Source organism: Semicossyphus pulcher, unplaced genomic scaffold (genome assembly GCF_022749685.1).
Source record: "Semicossyphus pulcher isolate SPU_LCO1_2020_fin unplaced genomic scaffold, fSemPul1.0.p SCAF_21, whole genome shotgun sequence".
Taxonomy (NCBI): Eukaryota; Metazoa; Chordata; class Actinopteri; order Labriformes; family Labridae; genus Semicossyphus; species Semicossyphus pulcher.
The window spans coordinates 6,434,964-6,455,555 of NW_027211695.1; the positions used below are offsets into that span (position 1 = coordinate 6,434,964).

Sequence of the window (20,592 nt, forward strand, 5' to 3'; positions counted from 1 at the left end):
CCATGGTTCTGAATTGGCGGGGTCTAGATCCAATCAGAAAACAAGCTTACACACGTATTTATGTACTTATAGTAACTACCATAATGCATTTCCCAGCCCTTACCCTAACCCCACCAAATGGATGCCTTACAAATCCAATGGGACGTTTTTTGGGACCATTGGGTTTTCCGCTTAAAGGGTTTTGTTTACTGGAAAATGGGCTGTTTGAAGAATGGTGACAACCCTCCTCCTTCCCCTATTTTCGCTCAACAGATGACTCAAGATCTAATGCCAGAATTTCCCCTTAAACATTTGAAACATCTACATTACCTATGGTTCCAGGCGGGCAGGGCATCTTGGTCACCACGCCCTGCTTGGTCTTGGGCCATGAGATGTCCATCATGACTAGAGGATTGCAGTACTCCACCCTGATGTTGGGAAGCTTGGAGGAAGGTGGTGCCCCATCGTCGTTATCGTCTTCCGGGACCAAACCCTCCACCACCGTCTGGATCGGGGACGCCACCGTGGTTGTCGTCCGGGGCCACTGGGCCATTGCAGTCGTTGTAGCCGGCATTCTGGTAGTAGTGGTCCTGCCTGTTGTGGTGGTGAGCGTAACAGTAGTGGGTCGAGTTGTGGTCCTTGTTGTCATGGTCGTTGTGTCCATGTAGACCATAACAGAAGAGGACGTTTCTGGTAGAAGAGAAAGAAGGAGCGATGGTTAACCGATGGAGTCGAGCAATAAATGGAAAAAGAAGCATCACACTTCCTTAATGTCTGGAAAGGAAATATATTCCGACTATTCTGCCCTCCTTCTCTTGTCATTTAAGGCAAAATGCAGATCAATTGGAACTGGCAGGTGTTTCTTGCATGGGCATGCATGCTTCCTAGTATTGAACCCCTGCTGGCTAAGCTATTAAACACACATCACACACACACACACACTCGCATCTGTGCAGTCTAAATAGAGCTGTTGACGAGGGCATATCTCAGCGAGTCAATAACAGGGTGTTGTAGCTACATGCTATTTCTGGGTCAGCCGGGACAAACTGGTATACCTCTTTCCTGGATGCGAGTCCTCCCTGTGGTTACCCTCCAGGAGGTGCTTGCTAATGACGCTGTTTACCCGAGCTGTTGGGTGCAAGGCTTATCATAACACCGGCACTCACAGCACAACGAGATAGACCTTACTCTCGTGCGATAATCCTTTTTCTTCCCACACACAAATTCATGCACACCTCCTTGACTCGCCGTCATCAATCCTCCCATCTTCTCATCTTTCTTTTTCCTTCCCCTGTGGCCTTGATTGGAACATAGTGGCCCTAAATAACTGTGTCCTATGGAATTTCTTTATTGCTCTACTTATTATACATTTGCATTGTTTTTCCCATGAAGATTCTCCAATATGTTACACAGACATTTTTATACGTGTTGATCGTATTACTGTGTGTGGCTTCCGAGAAGGCAGACCGTTTAAATATGTTCCCTCGAAAGAGCTCTTTCTCACAGACGCAGACAATCTGGGCCTTTGCAAAAATGCAATTTGTGAAAGGCGTTGTTTCCGCCTAATGCAGAGATACAATCAAAATGACAGAAGTGACAAATGGTCCCAATCTCTGTATGAAAGGGGGAGCAAAACAAAATTTAATGAGGGTCGATTTTAGGTTGGCAGGTGTAATGGACGTCACACTTTCGGAGAGCTTAGATAACAGACATCACTGCTGAAATCCAGTTGAGTGCGTTTCAATTTGCAATCGGACGCGTTCTCTGAATGGTGAATTTGAAGGCGGTGAAATAAGACGGCATAAATTAGTGCCAGTGTTTGGGAATCGCACAGATGCCTGGAGGCTGTAATGACACAGACCAGACTACTATCAGCAGTCAATGCATTCAACGCTTAACAGCATTCAGCGACAGCCAAGGTTGATTAAATAGGTTGCTGCCGCAGCAAGAGTTCCAGGCTGATTGAGGACTTGTTTTCTCTCGCTAACACAAGGGTTTGTTGTGTTTTTAAGATCCACAGGTACCGCGGACACTGCTGTGGAGGCACTCCATCATTGAGGTGGAACTATTACACAAATCTAATTGAATTGCAATGTGAACTAAAGGCACAAAGAGCCTTTTTATACTCTCAACGACCTGGTAAAGCAAGCCTTAGAAGATCAAAATTCCTCTTACAGATAACAAACAACAAATAAGCAGAGTCGTAAACGCTCAGGGGGGACTTGCAGAGCTTGGAAAAGATGCTTTTATAATGGCAGCCACTCACTCAAGCACAAACCCTCATCAACCAACATCAACTGACACTACCACCCATCAACAAGGCTTTAAAAATCACATGAATACTCAAATAGGTATTTAACATTTCCACCAGCCACCAAGACATCACCATTTACATTCTATAACCACCGTTAGACATCATCATCAATCTGCACCACGGCAGCCCGCCGAATCCTTCAGCTGCAATGATCATGTTAATTCGATGAAGAAAGATCTTCAAGGACACCAGTCTATTTATTAGACTATTTATGTAATAACTTATTTATGCATCTGTATTCCAGAAGAAGTGATGATAACCTCAAAAGGGTCCCACCATCTCTCGGTAAAAGGAAGTGGCATCAGTTTAAGTGTAATTGAAATCAGCCGGTGCTGCCGTAGAGGAGACCATTAGAGCACCTCATGGAAATCTGATCGTGGAAATTCACAGCACATATTGAGGTTAGTAAAGGTCACAGTGCACAAGCCAAGATAAGCTAGTGGCTAAAAAGGTGTCCAGACGGGCCTATTAGGATAAGGGAATTATTGTGCTGGTCAGGAAGGCTGATACAGGAGCGATTCGGGCTGTGACACAGTTTTTGCTGAGGGAGTTAGAGCGCAAAATGCTGACTGATATGAGGCAGTAAAGTGCACAGGAACATGTGGCACATCAAGCACCGATTAAGAAGTAGACATGGTAATAAATACGACACTAAGTTTCGGCTTTAAAGCAGTCAAAAGTAGCTGTCATCAGTTGGCTTCAGTGGTTTAAAGCAAGACTCATTCAACATCTGTAACAGTTAAACAAATTAAAAGATATCTTAAGCCATTGATCACACAATCGCTCAGTGTAATAAACTTTTGTGCCATAATAAAGCTTTACTTGGTTTGATGGATATGATATAAAAATGTATGGAGGCTACTGTCAACCAATCGAAAACATTCTGAATAGCTACTTCTTAAAGTAAGAGGTACACACCCCACCAGGATGGCAGCATGCACAGCTACAAGATGCATTTCATATATTGGAGTCAGCAAAACTTACATCAGCATCCTTTAGTGGTTGCGTCATTGTTGTTTTCAGACCATAATTATGAGTATCCAATGACTTAGACACCTTTGATCCACACCACCGCTTGTGTTAAGCCTTTCATGTACCTACGACGCTAACGCTAACATTTTTAAAGTCGAGCTGAAACGGCATTTCGAGAGTATCTAGCTTCCGTATCGTGACTTATTTCTGAGTGAAACAGGACGTGCAGGCGGGACATATCATTAGAGGGATTTGATTTGATCGTTGAGAAGTGGGCGTAGACAGATGTTCTCCACAGCGCAGTAGCTAGCTAACTGACCGAACGTTCTCGGTGCTCTGCGGCTAAATGTTGCAGATTGATTGGTTGAAATTGTTTGGTGCTTTATTTTACAGGACGAAAAAATTATCTGATTTTGATATAAGAATACGAAGAAATGGATTTTCTGTATTTTCTATATTGTCAAATAGATGCACAATATTACCGTGGATGTGATCTAAAGGGATTAAAATGACATTTTTCATTTCACCTCGACTTTAACATCAAACCACTTAAATGTTTATATATCACATGCTATTGTTACATTGGTATAACATACGCTAAAGGAGAGAAGACATTTCGTCAGCAACGACCCAGGAATACCGTTGTTACCACGGGTGGATCCAGAGGGGTGGCCTGGGCCCCCCTTGAAATCTGATTGGCCACGCAGGTGCCACGTCAAAATCCTAAACTATGATTGGCTATTTGCCTTGTCAGAGGCGGGACGTGTGTTTAAATCAACTATTTGGGCTGTGTTGCAACATGATTTCTTTGTATTTCAATATGGCACATTTCTTTTTGTTCTCCTTGTTAGTAGTTAAAGTAGATATTAATAGAGATAGAAAGGATAAATAATTCGGGCCACCACAGTCGAAAAAGTTTGGATCCAGCCCTGGTTGTTAAACAATATCTAACTTTGAAGGTTAGCTAACATAAGCTAACATTAGCCGCCAGAAGCTACTTGCCACTGAACAATATTGCTTTAGCGTGTGAGTGTAATGCAATACACATTTGTATTGTTTATGAACTCAACTAGTGAAAAAGAAAAGGATGTGCTTTTTCATAATTTCAAGTTGACATGGTCCAACTTTTAAGGTCATGATAATACCGAGTGAAATATCCAGTTATCACTATCACATTTTCAATCCCTTGTTATATAAGAAGAAGTTATCACCATCTTATTTGTTGAAGGTAATATGACAGTACAAAGAAATATGGCTTGACAAAATCACAGCAGGAGGTTAATTCAAAGTCACAAGGAACCATGACCAGAATGTAATTCCATACTTCCAGTTGATCCCGGTGTTGAACAATTTTTCCATCTCGCAGCATGTTAAATACGCCTGCAAAGACACACGCGAGAGACAGAGAGCAGGAGTGGAAAGGAAAGGAAGAAAATGTCCTTGAGAAAACTTGTATATCTTTTCCACTAGACGACAAAAAAAAAAAGGAAAGCCAGCAGCACACAGCAGCCACAGTCTGCCGGCGCTATCGCCTTGGAGACAACACAAGGACATTTTGTTTTGCTTTGCCAGCTTTCCCTTTCTATCCAAAAGGATAAAGAGACGGGGGGGAAAAAATGGGCTCAAGAGCATCAGCGAGGTGAACAAGACTTTGGTATGCTCGGAGGGAGTCGTGTGTGACCTTACAGGAAGATTTGAATGAAAGTTTAATTTGAGTTTGGACCCAAAGGAAGACAGAAATTTCTAGATGCATGAATTCTATTGGTCAAGAACCTCTTATTTCAATGTCTACTTAAGAAGTAATACGACATTATTTCCTGTTCCTGGTCCAAAGATGTGATTGCAAAATGGTACCAAGCAAAGTTTACAATAGAAACCTCACTTGAAGTAACTTTTCTCCTGTATATTCAGGGATTAACGCATTCTTAAAGGCAATAAAAGTTCATTAAATATGTATAAAGGTGATCAGATATTCACGGTTTAGCCGACACCGAAACAGGCGACCTTTTCATTCATAAAAGACAGGAGCAAACTTCAGCTTCCTCTCATTCAAACACCAACTCCACTCATCGTTTACACACCACCCCTCACCAAACATATGAAGTGTGTTACCACCACACACAGAGCTTTGTGTTGCATTTCAAAGCATTAATTTCTGACTAATTAGCCTCTCTCTCTCTCTCTCTCTCTCTGTATCCCAGGGCTCGTGGCTCCCACAATTAGATAAGCCCACTCTACTTCGCTCCAGGAGAGAGAGAATTAAAAAAAAAAAGAAAACCTGCTCTGCTATTATGAAATGAATCCGGTTTATATGACTTGCCATTTCCGCACCGAGAGCGAGCGAGAAACTTCTGCGGCAGACTGGAGATCAAAAGAGGTTGGAAAGGGCTTTCGGGGGGGAAAAGGAAATGAGCATCAGACGGAGAAGTCGCACGTCCAACCTCGTGCTGAACCCAATTACTTCCTAATTTTAGCATTTGAACCTTTGTGCGTGGTTACATCTTCAGTCGGCGCTTGCACAGACTGTAGAGGAATATATTGGACGGTCTTTGTGTGATGTCACCCATTAACTTTCTACCAGCCTGTTTATAGCTTGTGAAATGGGATTTCTGGGTGCTGGGACATGTATTTTTAGAGAGTACGCTAAGTCCAAATCCGTGCCCGTGGCTGTGAGTGGATCTCTCAGAAATAAATTACAACTATATACTTGTTTCATTTGGCTCTTTGATCTGAGGGTGCTGCTTCCACTTTGTAACGCAGTCTGCTTATTTTAAAGTTAGGCCGGATGTCAGAACTTCTTTTTAAAGGGAGAGGTGGCGAAAAGAAAGTGAAACTAATCATTGTTAGTTTTGGACAGCAGTGTTAACAATGGACTTAAATGAACCTTGAACCAACTTTTAAACCAATCCTAGCAGCTTATTTACATGTGTGGCTAAAAGCCATTATGATCAAAAAGACAGTAAAACAGATGCTAAATGCTAATATTAAGCTAACATTATGCTCTAATGGAAGAAAGTAATGGTTGTGTCCAACAGTATTTACTCATTCACTACTCCTTTCTCTATAGGGAGTTCTATGTTAAAGGGCCAGTTCGCCGATTTTCAACCTCAGTTGAATGGGGGAGCTAAATCCATAGGAAAAAAAAGCTATTTTGCTCTGGAGGAAGCTATCTGCTTCTCCAATGGGTCCAGGAAAACCTCCGCCAGATGACATGTTTTACGTCGTCGGAGGCCGCTCGCTAAACTACACTTCCTCAATCTAGGACGCCCGCCTCCAATGTCATGTCTCGTTCAGAATCATCAGGTTTGAAATGTAGACTGCAGACCTGAAGATTTTTTAGACGATCCACCGGTATATTCTCGTCGTATTTCGGATTCTGTACCGCTCTGAGCCATTGCCTGCAGCGAAAACGGTAGAATTTCACTCCTCGCCGGGCCGTTCCTTTCAGAGGGAGGGACGCAATGCACGCTGGGTGTTGTAGGAATGTGGAATGGGGAAACCACAAGCTGTTTGTATGACTTTCTCCACAGCTATGGCGCCAATTTAAAATGTCATTGCTTCTATCGATTACAGAGAACACCAGCTTTGACTAACAGTGGCTTTTTACAGGGGCGGATTGCTCCTTTAAGGACTACATAATGAACTCACTGGCGAAATTCAGACACAACTTTGATAATGTCGTCGCTTGATTTCTTCTTTTGTCTTGTTTGGGACATTTTCACAATAAGAGTCTAAATGTTAAACTTATATAGCACTTTACTAGTCTTCCAACCACTCAAAGCACTTTTACACTCTCATATACACACTGATGACAAAGGCTACTCAGCCAATCTCCAATCAGGATCTTTGCGCATTCAATCACCAAAGGTGGTATTCAGCGTCTTGTCCAAGGACACTTCGACATGTGACTGTAGCAGCCAGGGATCAAACCACCAACCTTCCAATTGAAAGACGACCTTCTCTACCACTGAGCCACAGCCGCCAGGAAAGAATTAAATGTTCTGACCAATACCACAATGTAACATTTGGAGATTAACATTAAAACTTGTGTCCCAAGGTGACCTGAACCCTACAAAATAAAAGCACAGACAACAAGAGAAACAAGTAGGATAATTTCCCAGCCATCACTGAATCTATTCCTGGTTCACATTGTACAATCTTTATCCATGATGAGAAATGTTTACATCCACGCACAGAGTAACATCATCATCATGTTCATAATGGCTTGATTCAATTAACTCCGGAGCGTTTTAATTCCCGCATGTTTGTCTCATACAATCGCACCAAAATGCTACACGTGTCCTCGTCTGCTGAGGAGAATGGCGTCTGGGGAAAAAATGCAGATTAGAAGTCCTGTCATTTAATGGAGCCTTTTGTGTCCGACCCACAAATCCAGAAGAGTGCAACTGGGATGTGGACGTCTGGGAGAATGGGAGGATAGCGGCGGTGATGATGGGGGTTTGCGGTAACTTATGCGGCCAGTCATCCGGTAATGCTTCGATATTATCTGACATGATGAGATCGGTAATGGATGGGAGCTATGCATTGTTTGGCAATTAATTTCTCATTCCCGGGCTCCTCTTGCCGGGACTTGAGAGGGCATCTATGGAGGTCACGCAGCGCTGGGAGGAGCGTATGCGCCGGGGCTGATCTATATGCACACATGGAAACGGGCCCGGAGAGACGCTCGCAGTGTTTGAGTTAAATGACAGAGGAGAACGTGAGCAAAGCCTGCTTGCATGTGCACTACAGTGAAGTAGTTTCAGGTGAATTCACGGCACAGATGTGCAGTTAATGAATGCAAATTGTCCCAAATCAGTACGTAATATAGTACGTGCAAAACTGTAATGGTGAGCATTCAAACGCCAGTGAAATCCTTTCTAGGCTAAAATTAGGATGTTGGATTGCGGTTTCTTTCTTAGAGCCAAAACTCAAATCTCGCAGGACATTTACGAGGCCAAACATCGTCAAACACACCAGGAGAAGCAAAAAGGAAGGGAAGTGGAGTGTGGCTACATGTGCAGAGGGGATTTCAGACTCACTAAGAGGAAAGGAGCACTCCTCCAAGGTCCTGCCATTTGCCAAGAAAACCTCGAGGAAGGCTTTTCAAAAGACTGTCAACCAACAGCAGAACGGGCCAAATGGATGGGGCAAAGCTGTGCGGAGGAACTCTGACACTGCTGATAAACAGAGTTAAAGACGCTTCAGAGGCCTCCAATCAGATTTACTCAGCTGATTGGCCAAAATAAATCACTTTGAGCTTGTGTGTCAGAGAGCCTGTTAGATCTAATGTGGCAATTTTTGGGGTGCTCAAGAGAAATCGGAAGCCGCACACACACACACACACACGCACACACACACAGCAGAAGGAGCGGCGGAGGAGACCAAACAAACTACCTGTTACACACTTTTGATTCTTCAGGTGAAAAACTCTGGAAATTGCTGCAAACTGTCTGCTTTGATTGCTAACATTACTTTTGACCTGAAAAAGGGACGACATCATGTTTTTCAGACCACATACGTTCAAACTCAAACTTTTCCTGACAACTTTTCAAGCTTTACTGCATTTGAGGAAATTAACAGTTATTCCTAATTTGAGTAAAAGATGTATCAAGACAAAACAGTCAGCCAGTCCAGTAGGTGGCGGTAAGAAGACGATGAAGGCCATACAACAACGATGACGCCATAAAATGCGACAAACAGGCCGATGTCATCATTTGTGCGCCGCTACAGTTAGCCTGTTAGCATGGAGGAGATTCATCTTGTGCTGTTTTTGATCGTGCTTTATTGCACTGCAAATTGATTCATTGAATCAACACTGGAAAGGAGACGAGCGCCAGGAGCAAATAAATGCTCAGCAAGGCGGGCACCTCGTCGTCGTCCATCTGTCGTAGGCTTCCTTCATCTCAAATCACGGAGATCGTGAATGGGGTGGGGAAGCACAGGGTAACTCACGATATGATACGTGGCCCGCGATAACGATGATATCACGATACTGCGATTCTGCGATAATTGATATGTTGCAAGACAATCATATCATGATATCTGATGAATGAATGAAGGATACAAAATGCCCCTAAATAGGTGAAGTGCAGAAGATATGTATTATTCACTGCAATTTGGTGTCAGTTTCACAGATTTTGACACAAACTCAGATGATGCGGGGACTCAAATTGGCAGGGAGATCTGTTTGGAGTGCTGAATTTGTTTTTAATTGAAATATCGTTATTTGGCCCCAGCAATACGATGATTGTATCACACCAGTCGGGACGACGATATATTGCGATATTGATATTTTGTCCCACCCCTAATCTCGAAGCACGATGATATCAGTGAGCTAGCTGCAGTAAACATGGTGGGTGAGATAAAACGCTGCGAGTACTCGACCAATTGGAAACGATCAGCACTGCAGGCCCTGCCCTGAAAGTTCCTGGACCTTTGGAAAGTACTACCCCCCGAGCAGGGACGTAAATCAATGACCCCGGAACTAAATGTAGACCCTGGTTCCTGCTGAAATGTTCCTCAAAAGGTTCCTAGCTCCTGGGGAAAGTTCCTGCTTTGACTTGGAGCCAATATAGCGACAATTTTGAGGCCTTGCAGCAAGACATTCCCCATCCAACTTATGTGCATATTAGAGCAAACTGCAGGTTCATTATTTTCTGCATGTTGTTTTTCATATTATACAAAGTCAGAGTAAGTTTTAGTAGTCTTATAAAATATGACGCTAATGTTGTCTTCGCCGAAAACCAGCCTGTAGAAAAGTCTTTCAGAGGACTTCTTTTTCCTTTCATGCTGTGAGAACAGAGCCTGTATTTTTCCTTACTTTAACAAGTATCTGCACTGCTACTTGAGTACGGAAGTCTTTTTGTCACCTCTGCAAACAAGTGTACGAAAATCTTTGAGGTAGCACAATAGATATCACTTTCTGGCTCAACAGACTTAAAGAAACTGAGAATACATATATCCACAAGTCAGGATGAACGCACCTGTGCCCAATAATCCTCCAAAGTTTCACATAACACAAAGTCTGATCTTTACTATAAGTATGTTTTTCCCCATTTCTGCACACGTCAGGAGAGATGGATAGGGTGTTGGCCTTAACTGAAGGATTGCCTGCCACCTCTCTCACTACGCAGGTGATCTGTGTATGATTTCTGGATCAAGGCGGAGCCGCCAAGGCTCATGATGGATGGCCAGTCAGGAGGAGGGACGCCAGACAAAATCATGTGATATATAATGGGGTATCAGACAAGGGGAATGAACACGCCACATTCTGAGCTCTGAGCTCGCCGGCAAAAATTGACAAAAGTCCATTCAGATTCAAGATCAGAAATCTACTAATAAGGTAAAAATGATTAAAATTATTCTCACATGAATGAAAATGTGAGACTAAAATCAAAGAGGCTCTGAAGCAGCAACAAAGCGCGCCCTGTTTCCATGCTGACAGATCTAAAGCTGCGTTACTAACAGAGCCCCATTGTGTTGCAGCATTAAAGGGTCTGCAGGAAGACTGTGCATTTGTGCGTGTGTTTATGTGTGTGTGTACATGCGTTGCAAAGAAACATTCCTAACTACAATCCTAAACCTTGCTCTCTCTCCCCCTGGAAGAAAATTGCCCTCTGCTAGAGGTGCACCAGGCATGTGATAAGTGCGTAGCCAGCAAATAAGCATGTAGCCTACATTTCTAAGCCTCGACATCAAAAAGAGGTTCATGCAGCATGCAAAAGACTGATTTTTTTTTTTGTGTGGAATAGTAGCATAAAGTTTGAACTGCTTTGCAAGATATCCCTAAAGCTTTCCAACCAAGAAAAATAGGCTCTGTTATGAGACATAGCATGCAGGGTGTCGCTTGAATTTATTTAATTGCCTGTCGAAGTATATCGGTCAAAAGAAATGACAGACACTTGAAGGCTACAGTTAAACTGAGCCACACGGATCATCTCCATCAGACTCTGCCAGCCTGCATTTACCGCTTAGACTCTCTTAATCAATTTAGCATGTGTCAGGCTCTTCCAAATAGAGCCAAGACGGGCCCGAGCGTCCAAAACATCGGCTGTTTCGGCAGTAAGGTCGGAGGGGCTGCACGTCTGCAGGCTCCCACCAGGCTGGCAGAGCTGGCACTGTGCCCCGGCCAGATGGCAACATGTGGCAAGATTACAGGACTGCCAGACTGCGGGTGTATCTGTGACACCAACTGTGTCGAGTCCTATGAACCAATCAGGATCCAACAAAAGAATCACTCCAACAGTGGTGCATTCAGGGATCAGGGGTTTTCTCAGTGAAATGAGAGATGAACGGAGCATCCCGCAGATACTCGAGTATCAACAGACTAATAGACTCTAATTGCTGTATTCACTTGGATGTGAATATGGTAATTTAAATCCCTGAAAGTGCATTACTGTACATAAACAGCAAACATACCAATGCTAAAATCCCATAAGAAGTCTATGGGGTGCGTTAATGGTGGATTAAACCTAAAGAAATGCCTCTGCTGCATGTTAATACAGATAAAATTTCTTATAGGCAGCGTGGATTTGCATCTGATGACAGCGTATTAGTGCTGCAACAGCAGGTGGGTGAGACTGTGGCTGAGACTGTGGCTGCCCTCGTCTTTGCAGTCCTGCAGAGTCAATGTGCAGCTCGAGCCTCGTACTCGCCGTGGCAGACAGCTCAGAGGTCATTTCGGTAAAGGCGAGGCCAGGGGTAATTTCTTTGGACAGGTTTAAGGAAGCAATACAGAATGTGGTTTTAGGGAGTCGACTTCACAGCAAGCACAAGAGGGTTATTCGGTTTAAACGGGCAACCACCATTGACTCACAATTTCAAAGGTTACAAAACAAGATAATTCACTACAGCATTATAAAAATTGACCTAATGATGGCACCACATAAACAGTTTTTAAAATACATCCAGGGGGGATGTCTGTACAAATCCCACTGCAATCCATCCAATAGTTGTGGAGACATTTCACTAAAACTCACTACGAAAGCCAGAGGAGTAACAAAGTTAGCAGGGCTGATCCTCCGGAGATCATGACTATCTGTATGCAATATCATGGAAATCCTTCCAACAGTTGTTGAGGCAATCCACCAACAGAACAAAAATGTCGACCTCATGGTGACACAAAAGGGAAAGCCAGAGGTCACCTTAGTCTAGAGTCATCCTCTGAAAACCATGAATGGAATGGAATCCCATGGAAATCCTTCCAATAGTTGTGGAGACAATCCACCAACAGAACAAAAATGTCAACCTTATGGCAACACAAAAGGGGAAGCTTGAGGTTACCCAAGTCTGGATTCATCCCCTAAAGACCATGAATGTCTTAACATATTGTCATGGAAATCCATCCAAAAGTAGTTGAGACATTTCACCAAAAAGCAGTAATGCCAACCGTATGGTGGCACATAAGGGAAAGTCAGAGGACCACTAAAGTGAGGGTGGTTCATCCTCTGAAGACCGTGAATATCTGTATGTAAAGTCATGGAAATCCTTCCAAAAATCCATGTCAACCTTCAGGTGGCAGTTTAGGGGAAGCCAGAGGAGTAACAAAGTAGGAAAGTTTCGTCCTCTGGAGACCATGAACACCTGTATGTGATATCATGAAAATCGTTCCAGTAGTTGTAGAGATAATCCACCAACAGAGCAAAATTGTCAACCTTATGACACAAATGGGGCAGCAAGAGGTCACTTAAGTCTAGAGTTATCTTCTGAAGATCATGAATGTCAGAACAAAATTTCATAGAATTCCATCCAATAGCAGTTGAAAAATTTCACCAAAAACCAGTATGGTGGCACATAAGGGAAAGTCAGAGGACTACTAAAGTGAGGGTGGTTCATCCTCTAAAGACCATGAATATCTGTGTGTAAAGTCATGGAAATCCTTCCAATAGTTGTTGAGACAATGCACTAACAGAACAAAACTGTCAACCTTATGCTGACACTAAAGGGAAACTATGATAACTATACATTATACCTATGTATAAAGAGGCAATAAAGGAAAGTAAGAGGACCACCAAAGTCTGTGGGATTCATCCTCTGAAGACCACGAATGTCTAACTCACTAACTCAAGCTCAAACAACCTCATGATGGCATTTGTGCAAGTCAGAAGAACCCCAAAGTGCACCGAGTTCATCCTCTGAAGACATGTCATGACAATCAAACCAATATTTGTCGGGACCTACGAAGAGACCGCCAATGCCATCTAACAAAAAATATCACTGGATACTACTTGGTGTCTTTACACTGATTTTAGGCAGCTTTTCCACTCAGAGCTGTTATTAAGCCTATGTGTCCTGCTAACAATCCAACATTATTTGTTTTTGGGTTGGCTGAGCTCAATCAGGCATTGATTGAAGAGGAGAGAACTATCTAAATGGTGGAAATGGCGTACTGGGTCACCGACAGTTGGGAACCAATTTTTAATTTCCACAGCTTTAGAAGGATCAACATGGCCTTTGTAAATGAGTTTTTCATAATTTTCATTACCATCATGTTCGCGTACTCCATTTGCTATTCATGTTTTGCATGTGCAGAATGTGCTTTGTGTCAATAATTACGATTTATTTCATTTCATGTCTTCAAAAGAAGATCATAGAGCAATTTCTTCCCCAGTTGTCCTTGCACATTCGGCATTGAGTGTGATCATGTACAGTGAATTAAAGATAAAAGGGCTTTTATATCTGCCTGCTAATAGGACTCTGTGAGGCACATTTTTTTTATCACCAATTCAGTGAATTTAATTATCAATTGAGTTGTCATGGAAGCACTCTTGGGCACAAATCATCTGTCCTTGAAAACATCCTGTTTGGGCGAAAATATTGCTCCGTCGGTCGAGGAGTTATCAGCGACTGCAGAGATTATCACAGGATTATTGATTGATATTCATTCTTTCATGAATATCATTAAATATCATGAGGTAAAGAAACAATTTCCAAGGAATACTAAAAGATTATTTGCTAAAAATATCAAAATCATTACTAATGCGACACAAAGAGATAGTTTTAAGTAGTCTTTGTGCAATTTCAGATATCCTTCCTCTGTCTCTGCCTACCGCCCTGTAGCATGTGCTGTGCCACGGCCCATGTGGTTCAGCATACGGCATCAGAGCCTCAGCTGTGGGCCTGGCCCCGTCTCTGCTGCTCTGTTGCACATATACCATGCTCCACTGGTATGGCAGGTCATGCGTGCTCATGGTGGTGGGAGCGCAAGTCGAATGGGCTTGTGCGAGAGTGATCCGCAGACTGACATCTTTCAGGAAGTGTTAACAGGCCGGACGTTCATGACACTGAAGCAAATTCCAAAAGCTCATGTTGGCACGAAAAAGGGAAGTACTCCATTGGCTTTGGTCTCTATGGAGAGAGCTGGCTTACTGGTTTAGGCCTGGTGCACACTGGAGGATTTTCAACATTTTAATTGTTTTGATGAGTGTGTGGGACGACAGACGTGATGCATTTCACCCATTTTTAATGCTTTAACTGTAGAAATGAAGACAGCAGGCATGGCAGTCAAGACAGAAGCACACACTTGCTTTGTAAACTTAGCACTGATGTCAAACTAGTATTTTGTTTTTAGCTTTTTTTGGTTAAAGGCCCGGTTCGCTGATTTTCAACCCTAGTCGTATCATGCTATTACAGGGAGCTAATGCCATTATGGTAGGAAAAAAAACGCTCTGTGCCTTTGGAGGACGCTATCGGCTTCTCCAATGGGCCCTGGAAAACCTTAGGGAGCTTGCTAAACTACACTTCCTCAATCTAGGACACCCGCCTTCGATGTCACGTCTTGTTCAAAATCATCAGGTTTGAAATGTAGACTGCAGACCTGAAGATTTTATAGACGATCAGCCAGGATATTCTCGTCGTATTTCGAATTGCCTGCGGCGAAAGCAGTAGTATTTCACTCCAGCGTCTCTCGTTGGGCCGTTTCAGAGGGAGTTGCGCAATGCACGCTGGGTGTTGTAGGAATGTAGAACGGGTGAAACCACGAGCTGTAGTACAACTTTCTCCACAGCTGTGGCGCCAATTTCAAACACCAGCTTTGACTGACAGTGGCGTTTTCCAGGTGGTGAAATTGCTCCTTTAAGCATATATGCATCAAATCATAATCTTCCTTATCTATGTGGCTCTTTCACAGCAGCCATTGCTAGGTCTTTCTGTGATCTTCAGAATAAGCCATCAATCAGAGCCTCTCCAGCCTGACTGGAGAAAAATGGTTTAAAGTGTATTTTTCAGCAGCAGATACATTTCTGTGCAAGGAAAGGGGTATTTTAAAAAGCTATGAGGACTTTAATTTTGTGTCGATTTTCGGAGCCCCCGAGGACAAAGCAGTACCACTTATTTCTTTGCTAATCCTCTCCTATACATGCTAATGAGTGTTCTTTAAACTTGGTAATGTGCTTCTCACTGTGAAACTTTGCAAACACGGGCTTTTTTTGTTCTGCATGGTGTAAACTGCTTGTTGGAATCCGACCCAGTGACAGCAGTGAAAGGCACTGAAAAGTCATTTGCAGCAATGGCATTATATTAACACATTTTAATAACCAGTTAAAAACTTATGAAACAACTGTGTCTAAAATACGCACTGCTAAGAACCCTTCCTTTAAACACAGCAAGCCTGCATCCTCTGCTTGTGTACTTGTCCTGGGAGTTGATCAAATTAAATGGTTTATTACTCCACAGCTCATTCATTTCTTATCAGTCTGTTTATCTGACATTTATATCTGTTCTCTGACTCCATCCATCCACTTAATACAACTTTTTACTATCTATATTCATGCAGCGGGCTCCTTGGAGGGCAGCCCATTGTGGACAACAGCAGCCAAACACACAAGTCAACATCTCGGCGGGAAGTGCAGCGCTGATCATTGACATTTGAAGTTGAATATGTGGGTGTGTTAGTGATCATTGTGTATCACTGTTAAAAAGGGGATGGATAATCGTTTACTACAGAAAGCACATAACAAGACATTTTCACCCTTTTTAACTGCGACAAATTATATTTCGGGGAGCTGCGTGTCATCAAAACCAAACACTGTAAGCATGGTCAGTGAATGAATGAATATATTACGAGGTTTGTTGAAGCAGGACTCGGCGTACATGAAAAGATTTGGGGTAGAGTAGCTGCCAGCGGAGGAAAATAAATTAAACTGGCAAGCGGCAGGTAGAGAAAAGCCTCAGAGGAGAACGCCGAGGTAAGGACTTCACAGTCAAATAACTTGTGACATTTTTGACTAGAGCTGTTGATGAGATAGTGCGAAGAATTACCTTGGTGTGTCAAAACAGGTTCTTTTTCTTCCGTTTCATGCTTTCCAACAAGCGCCAATTTATAAAAAGAACAATGGAGGGGAGAAATTAGACTTTTCAAAAGAGTTTTTGGGAAGTTTAACGTGAGCAGTCGCTTGTTTCTTTTCAAAGGCAAAAAGCAAGAGTGTGTTAAAGATTTGGCTGAACACAAATCGTGGAACTCACATTGTGACATGATGTTTTAATGCCAGTTATTATGCCTGACATATATATTCTTATAATGTTGCTAAAGCTAAAGATTTGAATGCTAACAATGGTTGTTCCTCACATTATGGCAGCTTTGTTTATTTACTTTAAACTTCCATCTTTCTAACACATAGAGCCGCATTCCATATAGGCAATTATCACCAGCCCACACTATCATGAGGTGCTACATTTAAAATATATGTATTAATGTCTTTCTACTTGACCAAAAAGAAAAAACGGGACTGAGAGTGTTAAAGCCTGCAATGCCAGCTCATAATACAGAAGTGTCAGGCGGAATAAACAACATGCTGGGAATTTTGCTATTCTTGGAGCCTGTCAAATAGCGAGGCTAAAAATGTGTTTGTTCTAAGGGTGTCAGCTCAAATGGGTCACTTTTAGAGGCAAAATATTTGTGTCTGTTGGGAGTACAAACCCATCAGGGACATTTTACGGTGATCTAGGCATTGGATTAAGAACATAACGTGTGTGCAATGGGACTTAGGCCTCTTGGTGGTGCAATGCTAATAAAGCCCCTTTCCCAATGGACTAAAAACCCGCTAACACCCGGCTTTTTTGCTTAGTGGGAAGTGTTACAATTGGCATTCAGACCCGGGTCAAATGATCTGCAGTAGACCCAGGTAATTATTGCCTCGGCTCCGATCGGAAATGATGGGAACACAAAACCGGCGCGGTGCTGTGACGCGCATTGAAGTTCGAGCCGCTGCCGCGTAAATACAGAAGAACAACATACAACGGCGAATTTGTTCTTCGTTCCGTGCAAGATGCAGTAACACTGGCAAGACAGCGAGGAGAGAGAGCTTCTTCTGATATGAGGGGAAGTTTGTTGTTCGCCCCTGTTTCCGGCGCGTTTGTGACGTCAGATGGTGACACAGCAGAAAAGAGACTGGCAATGGAAAAAGAGTCTTCCTAGGTCTCAGAAACCTGCGTTAATGCGCTAATTTTGGTGGGAAGGATCTAAGTTTGCCCCCTAAGGAATAGGACTGTGCATTTTAAACTGGTAATTTGCCAACTCATTATGACTTTCTTTATTGTTGCAAAGGGGAAAGATGTTCAATGTTGACTGAAGGTCAGTGGACTCCTTAAATCATAAAGAATGATCCTGTTTTCATGAAAGTCTGGCCAGTGTTTCTCTTTTCGAATACCTTTCTCTGAACCAAAGTTTTGCATGGCTGGATGAACCAATCTCATTATCCTGTTGCAGAAATTACAGTGATTTGAAAGTGAGCTCTGTTCCAAAACTCACGGGTGAAGAACAGATGTCAGGGATTTTTTTCATTTTCATCTCTCCAAATTATGGTAAAAAACACAGCTGCATCCAGATTGTCTTGCACCTCAAATCTAAGAGTGCGTTTCTTGTTTACAGTACCATTTGAGCACATCACACCAACTCTAACATACTTAGTGAATCACTCCCAAGTACATCTATGACACTATGAGAATAAGGAATAAATTGGTCTTACCGAGACGGTTGTCCAACGCTCCAAAGTCCAGCGAGTACTTCACGACATGGTAATTGTTCCAAACATACAGCAAGTTGTCCCTGGGATTATAATCCACTGCAGCGATGTACTGATAAGAGTTGGGGAAAGGGATGTCCAGAAACCCGTCCTTACTAAGCTCTGTGTTGTAGATGTAGTCAATCTTGTTCCCAGTCGCCTCATTGTCGTCGTCTTCATACACCGACTTCACTACGTAGAGGATTCCACAGATCATGAAGGCGTTGGACGCCGAACGCTTGTCATAAGCCGTGTCCCAAGTCCCCTCGACTCGTAACGTGTAGGGATTGAGCTGGCTGATGACAATCCGCCCATTGTTCTGCTCAGTAGCGTAAATCACCCAAAGGCCATTCTCGTCAACGGCCAAGTCAATGTCTGACTTCCCTCCCCAACGGTAAGGAGACGTGTCATGGTAGTTGGCGTTCGCAATGATGGCCTCGCCACTCTTGATACGAGTCCGCAGGTCAAACTTGACAATGTTGCGTGTGCGCTCCTTGTTGAAGAAGAGCGCCCCGTCGTAGACAACAAAACCTGTTCCGTCGACACGATGCGGGAGTTTGTAGGTCGTCGTCGGCCTTCCGGCGATGAAGTCTTCTTTGGAGGAGTATTCGGTCAACGTGTCGGTGCGATAGGGTGTCCAGGGCATGTAGTAGATCTTATCGGAGGCTTGGAGGGGGTCTTTGCACCAGGCTCCTGACTGGTGGTCCGATTCGAAGAGGTGCTCGCTCTGGTACACCCTGCGCAGAAGCCCTGGGCACAGGAATACTGAGGAGCCAAAATAGGGGAAAGACAAGTACAGAGTTACATTGGCAGGTATTGTACAGCAATAATCAACACTGCAACTGGATGCAGCTACACTGAAAGGGAAATCTGCAGCTCAATCTTCTCTACTGTAAAGACCACCCTCTTCATCAGTGTGGGGATGATCAGATTTAGATTAAATTCCGGAAAATGACTGACAAAGAAGTCAGACAAAGAACCCAATTAGTAATGTGATTGGATTACGCCAACGAGTTCTGGATCGTACAAAGCATGCAAATACCAATTAAACAGGAAATGGCCAATGTACAAACACAAACTGTTGTCATTATTTAAAACTGTGATATAAATTCATTTGAATTACTAATTGCAGTTTACAGAGTTGGAAAGCAATTATTTGATGTTGTCACCGAAAGGCCGCACTAAGGGTTTGTAGGAGGGTTAAATAGATTAAGTGAGGTTTACTTTATATAGAGCACAAACAAAGCAGTAGATCCTGTTCAAACTTACCACAGTCTGACTCATCCACAAGTTACCTTTCAGTTCCCTTCACAGAACAGCAACTCTGTGCATATCCACTGAATGAATGAATTGAAAACACCCTAATGGCAGTTCTTAATAAATAGAATTAAACACACAAACCCAAAGTTAAAAGATTTTGACAAATAGCGACGCTGTAATTATTGGCTGAGGCAGCGCTGTCGGAGAAAGAAAACAGAATAATTACATCATCTATATAATGATTGCCTGTCCATTATTTCATCCACATGACAGTTTTAGTTTGCGGCATGATTTACAACACCCCGCAAAGTAAACTAATTATATGTGAACTGGTTTGTACTCAAATCTGATAACGCCAGGCCGAGGCAATACAGCTGCAGCAGGTCAATAGTTTGAACCGTTTGCGAAAGCTAATTTCAGCTGGATTATCTTGGGCTGAGGCAATTATAATTTCTTTCCAAGAGATGACGTCTGAATTTGGGATTATGTTGACTATAAATTCAAAGACGGTTTAACATTTTTCACAAACTTTATTCACAAGAACATATCATCAAAATCAGTAGAATAGATTCTCTCCTGGGCAAAGTTTAGGTCTAATAAAAGGAAGACTAAAGAATTCAGACAGTGTGGTTTTCCCCTTTTCCACAGGTTTGAGCCCACAGTAAATCACATATAAAAACAAAGTGTGCGTGAAGGCTCTTTTCACAGTAATGGCCCGGCAGCCTGACACAGCTCTGACAGGTTTTAGCCGCAGATCCATCGAGAGGTAAAAGCAGCACGCTCCGAGGAAAGGGAGGAAAAAGAGACAGCGAAAACAGAGGCTTCTTCCCCTTGTAATCTCTCAAGATTAAACATGTTGTCTACCTGCAGGTGAAAAATGTGTCGAGATGCGTCCCGTTGACATAGCGCCTTGGCACACATCTCAGCGGTTGCGCTGCTAAATGCTAAGAGGTTTGTTCCCATGGTTGAAGAAAGATGCTAGGGTACAAGGTCAGAGCAGGCAAGCTTTGTACTGACAGCACACTGGGCTCTGAAGAGCTTGTAAAATATGCTTTTTCAGGCTGT

At 43.0% G+C, this 20,592-nt stretch overlaps 1 protein-coding gene across 1 annotated transcript in view; it reads right to left on the minus strand.

The window, feature by feature from the left end:
* Positions 1 to 20,592, minus strand: part of LOC138600386 (adhesion G protein-coupled receptor L3) — a 242,443-nt gene that overhangs the window by 78,410 nt on the left and 143,441 nt on the right. The window contains exons 7-8 of the mRNA XM_069671786.1: positions 18,232 to 19,032; positions 310 to 669 (exon numbers count right to left, since the gene is read on the minus strand). Coding sequence (XP_069527887.1) covers positions 310 to 669; positions 18,232 to 19,032 — 1,161 coding nt within the window. The remainder of the gene's footprint in view (positions 1 to 309; positions 670 to 18,231; positions 19,033 to 20,592) is intronic.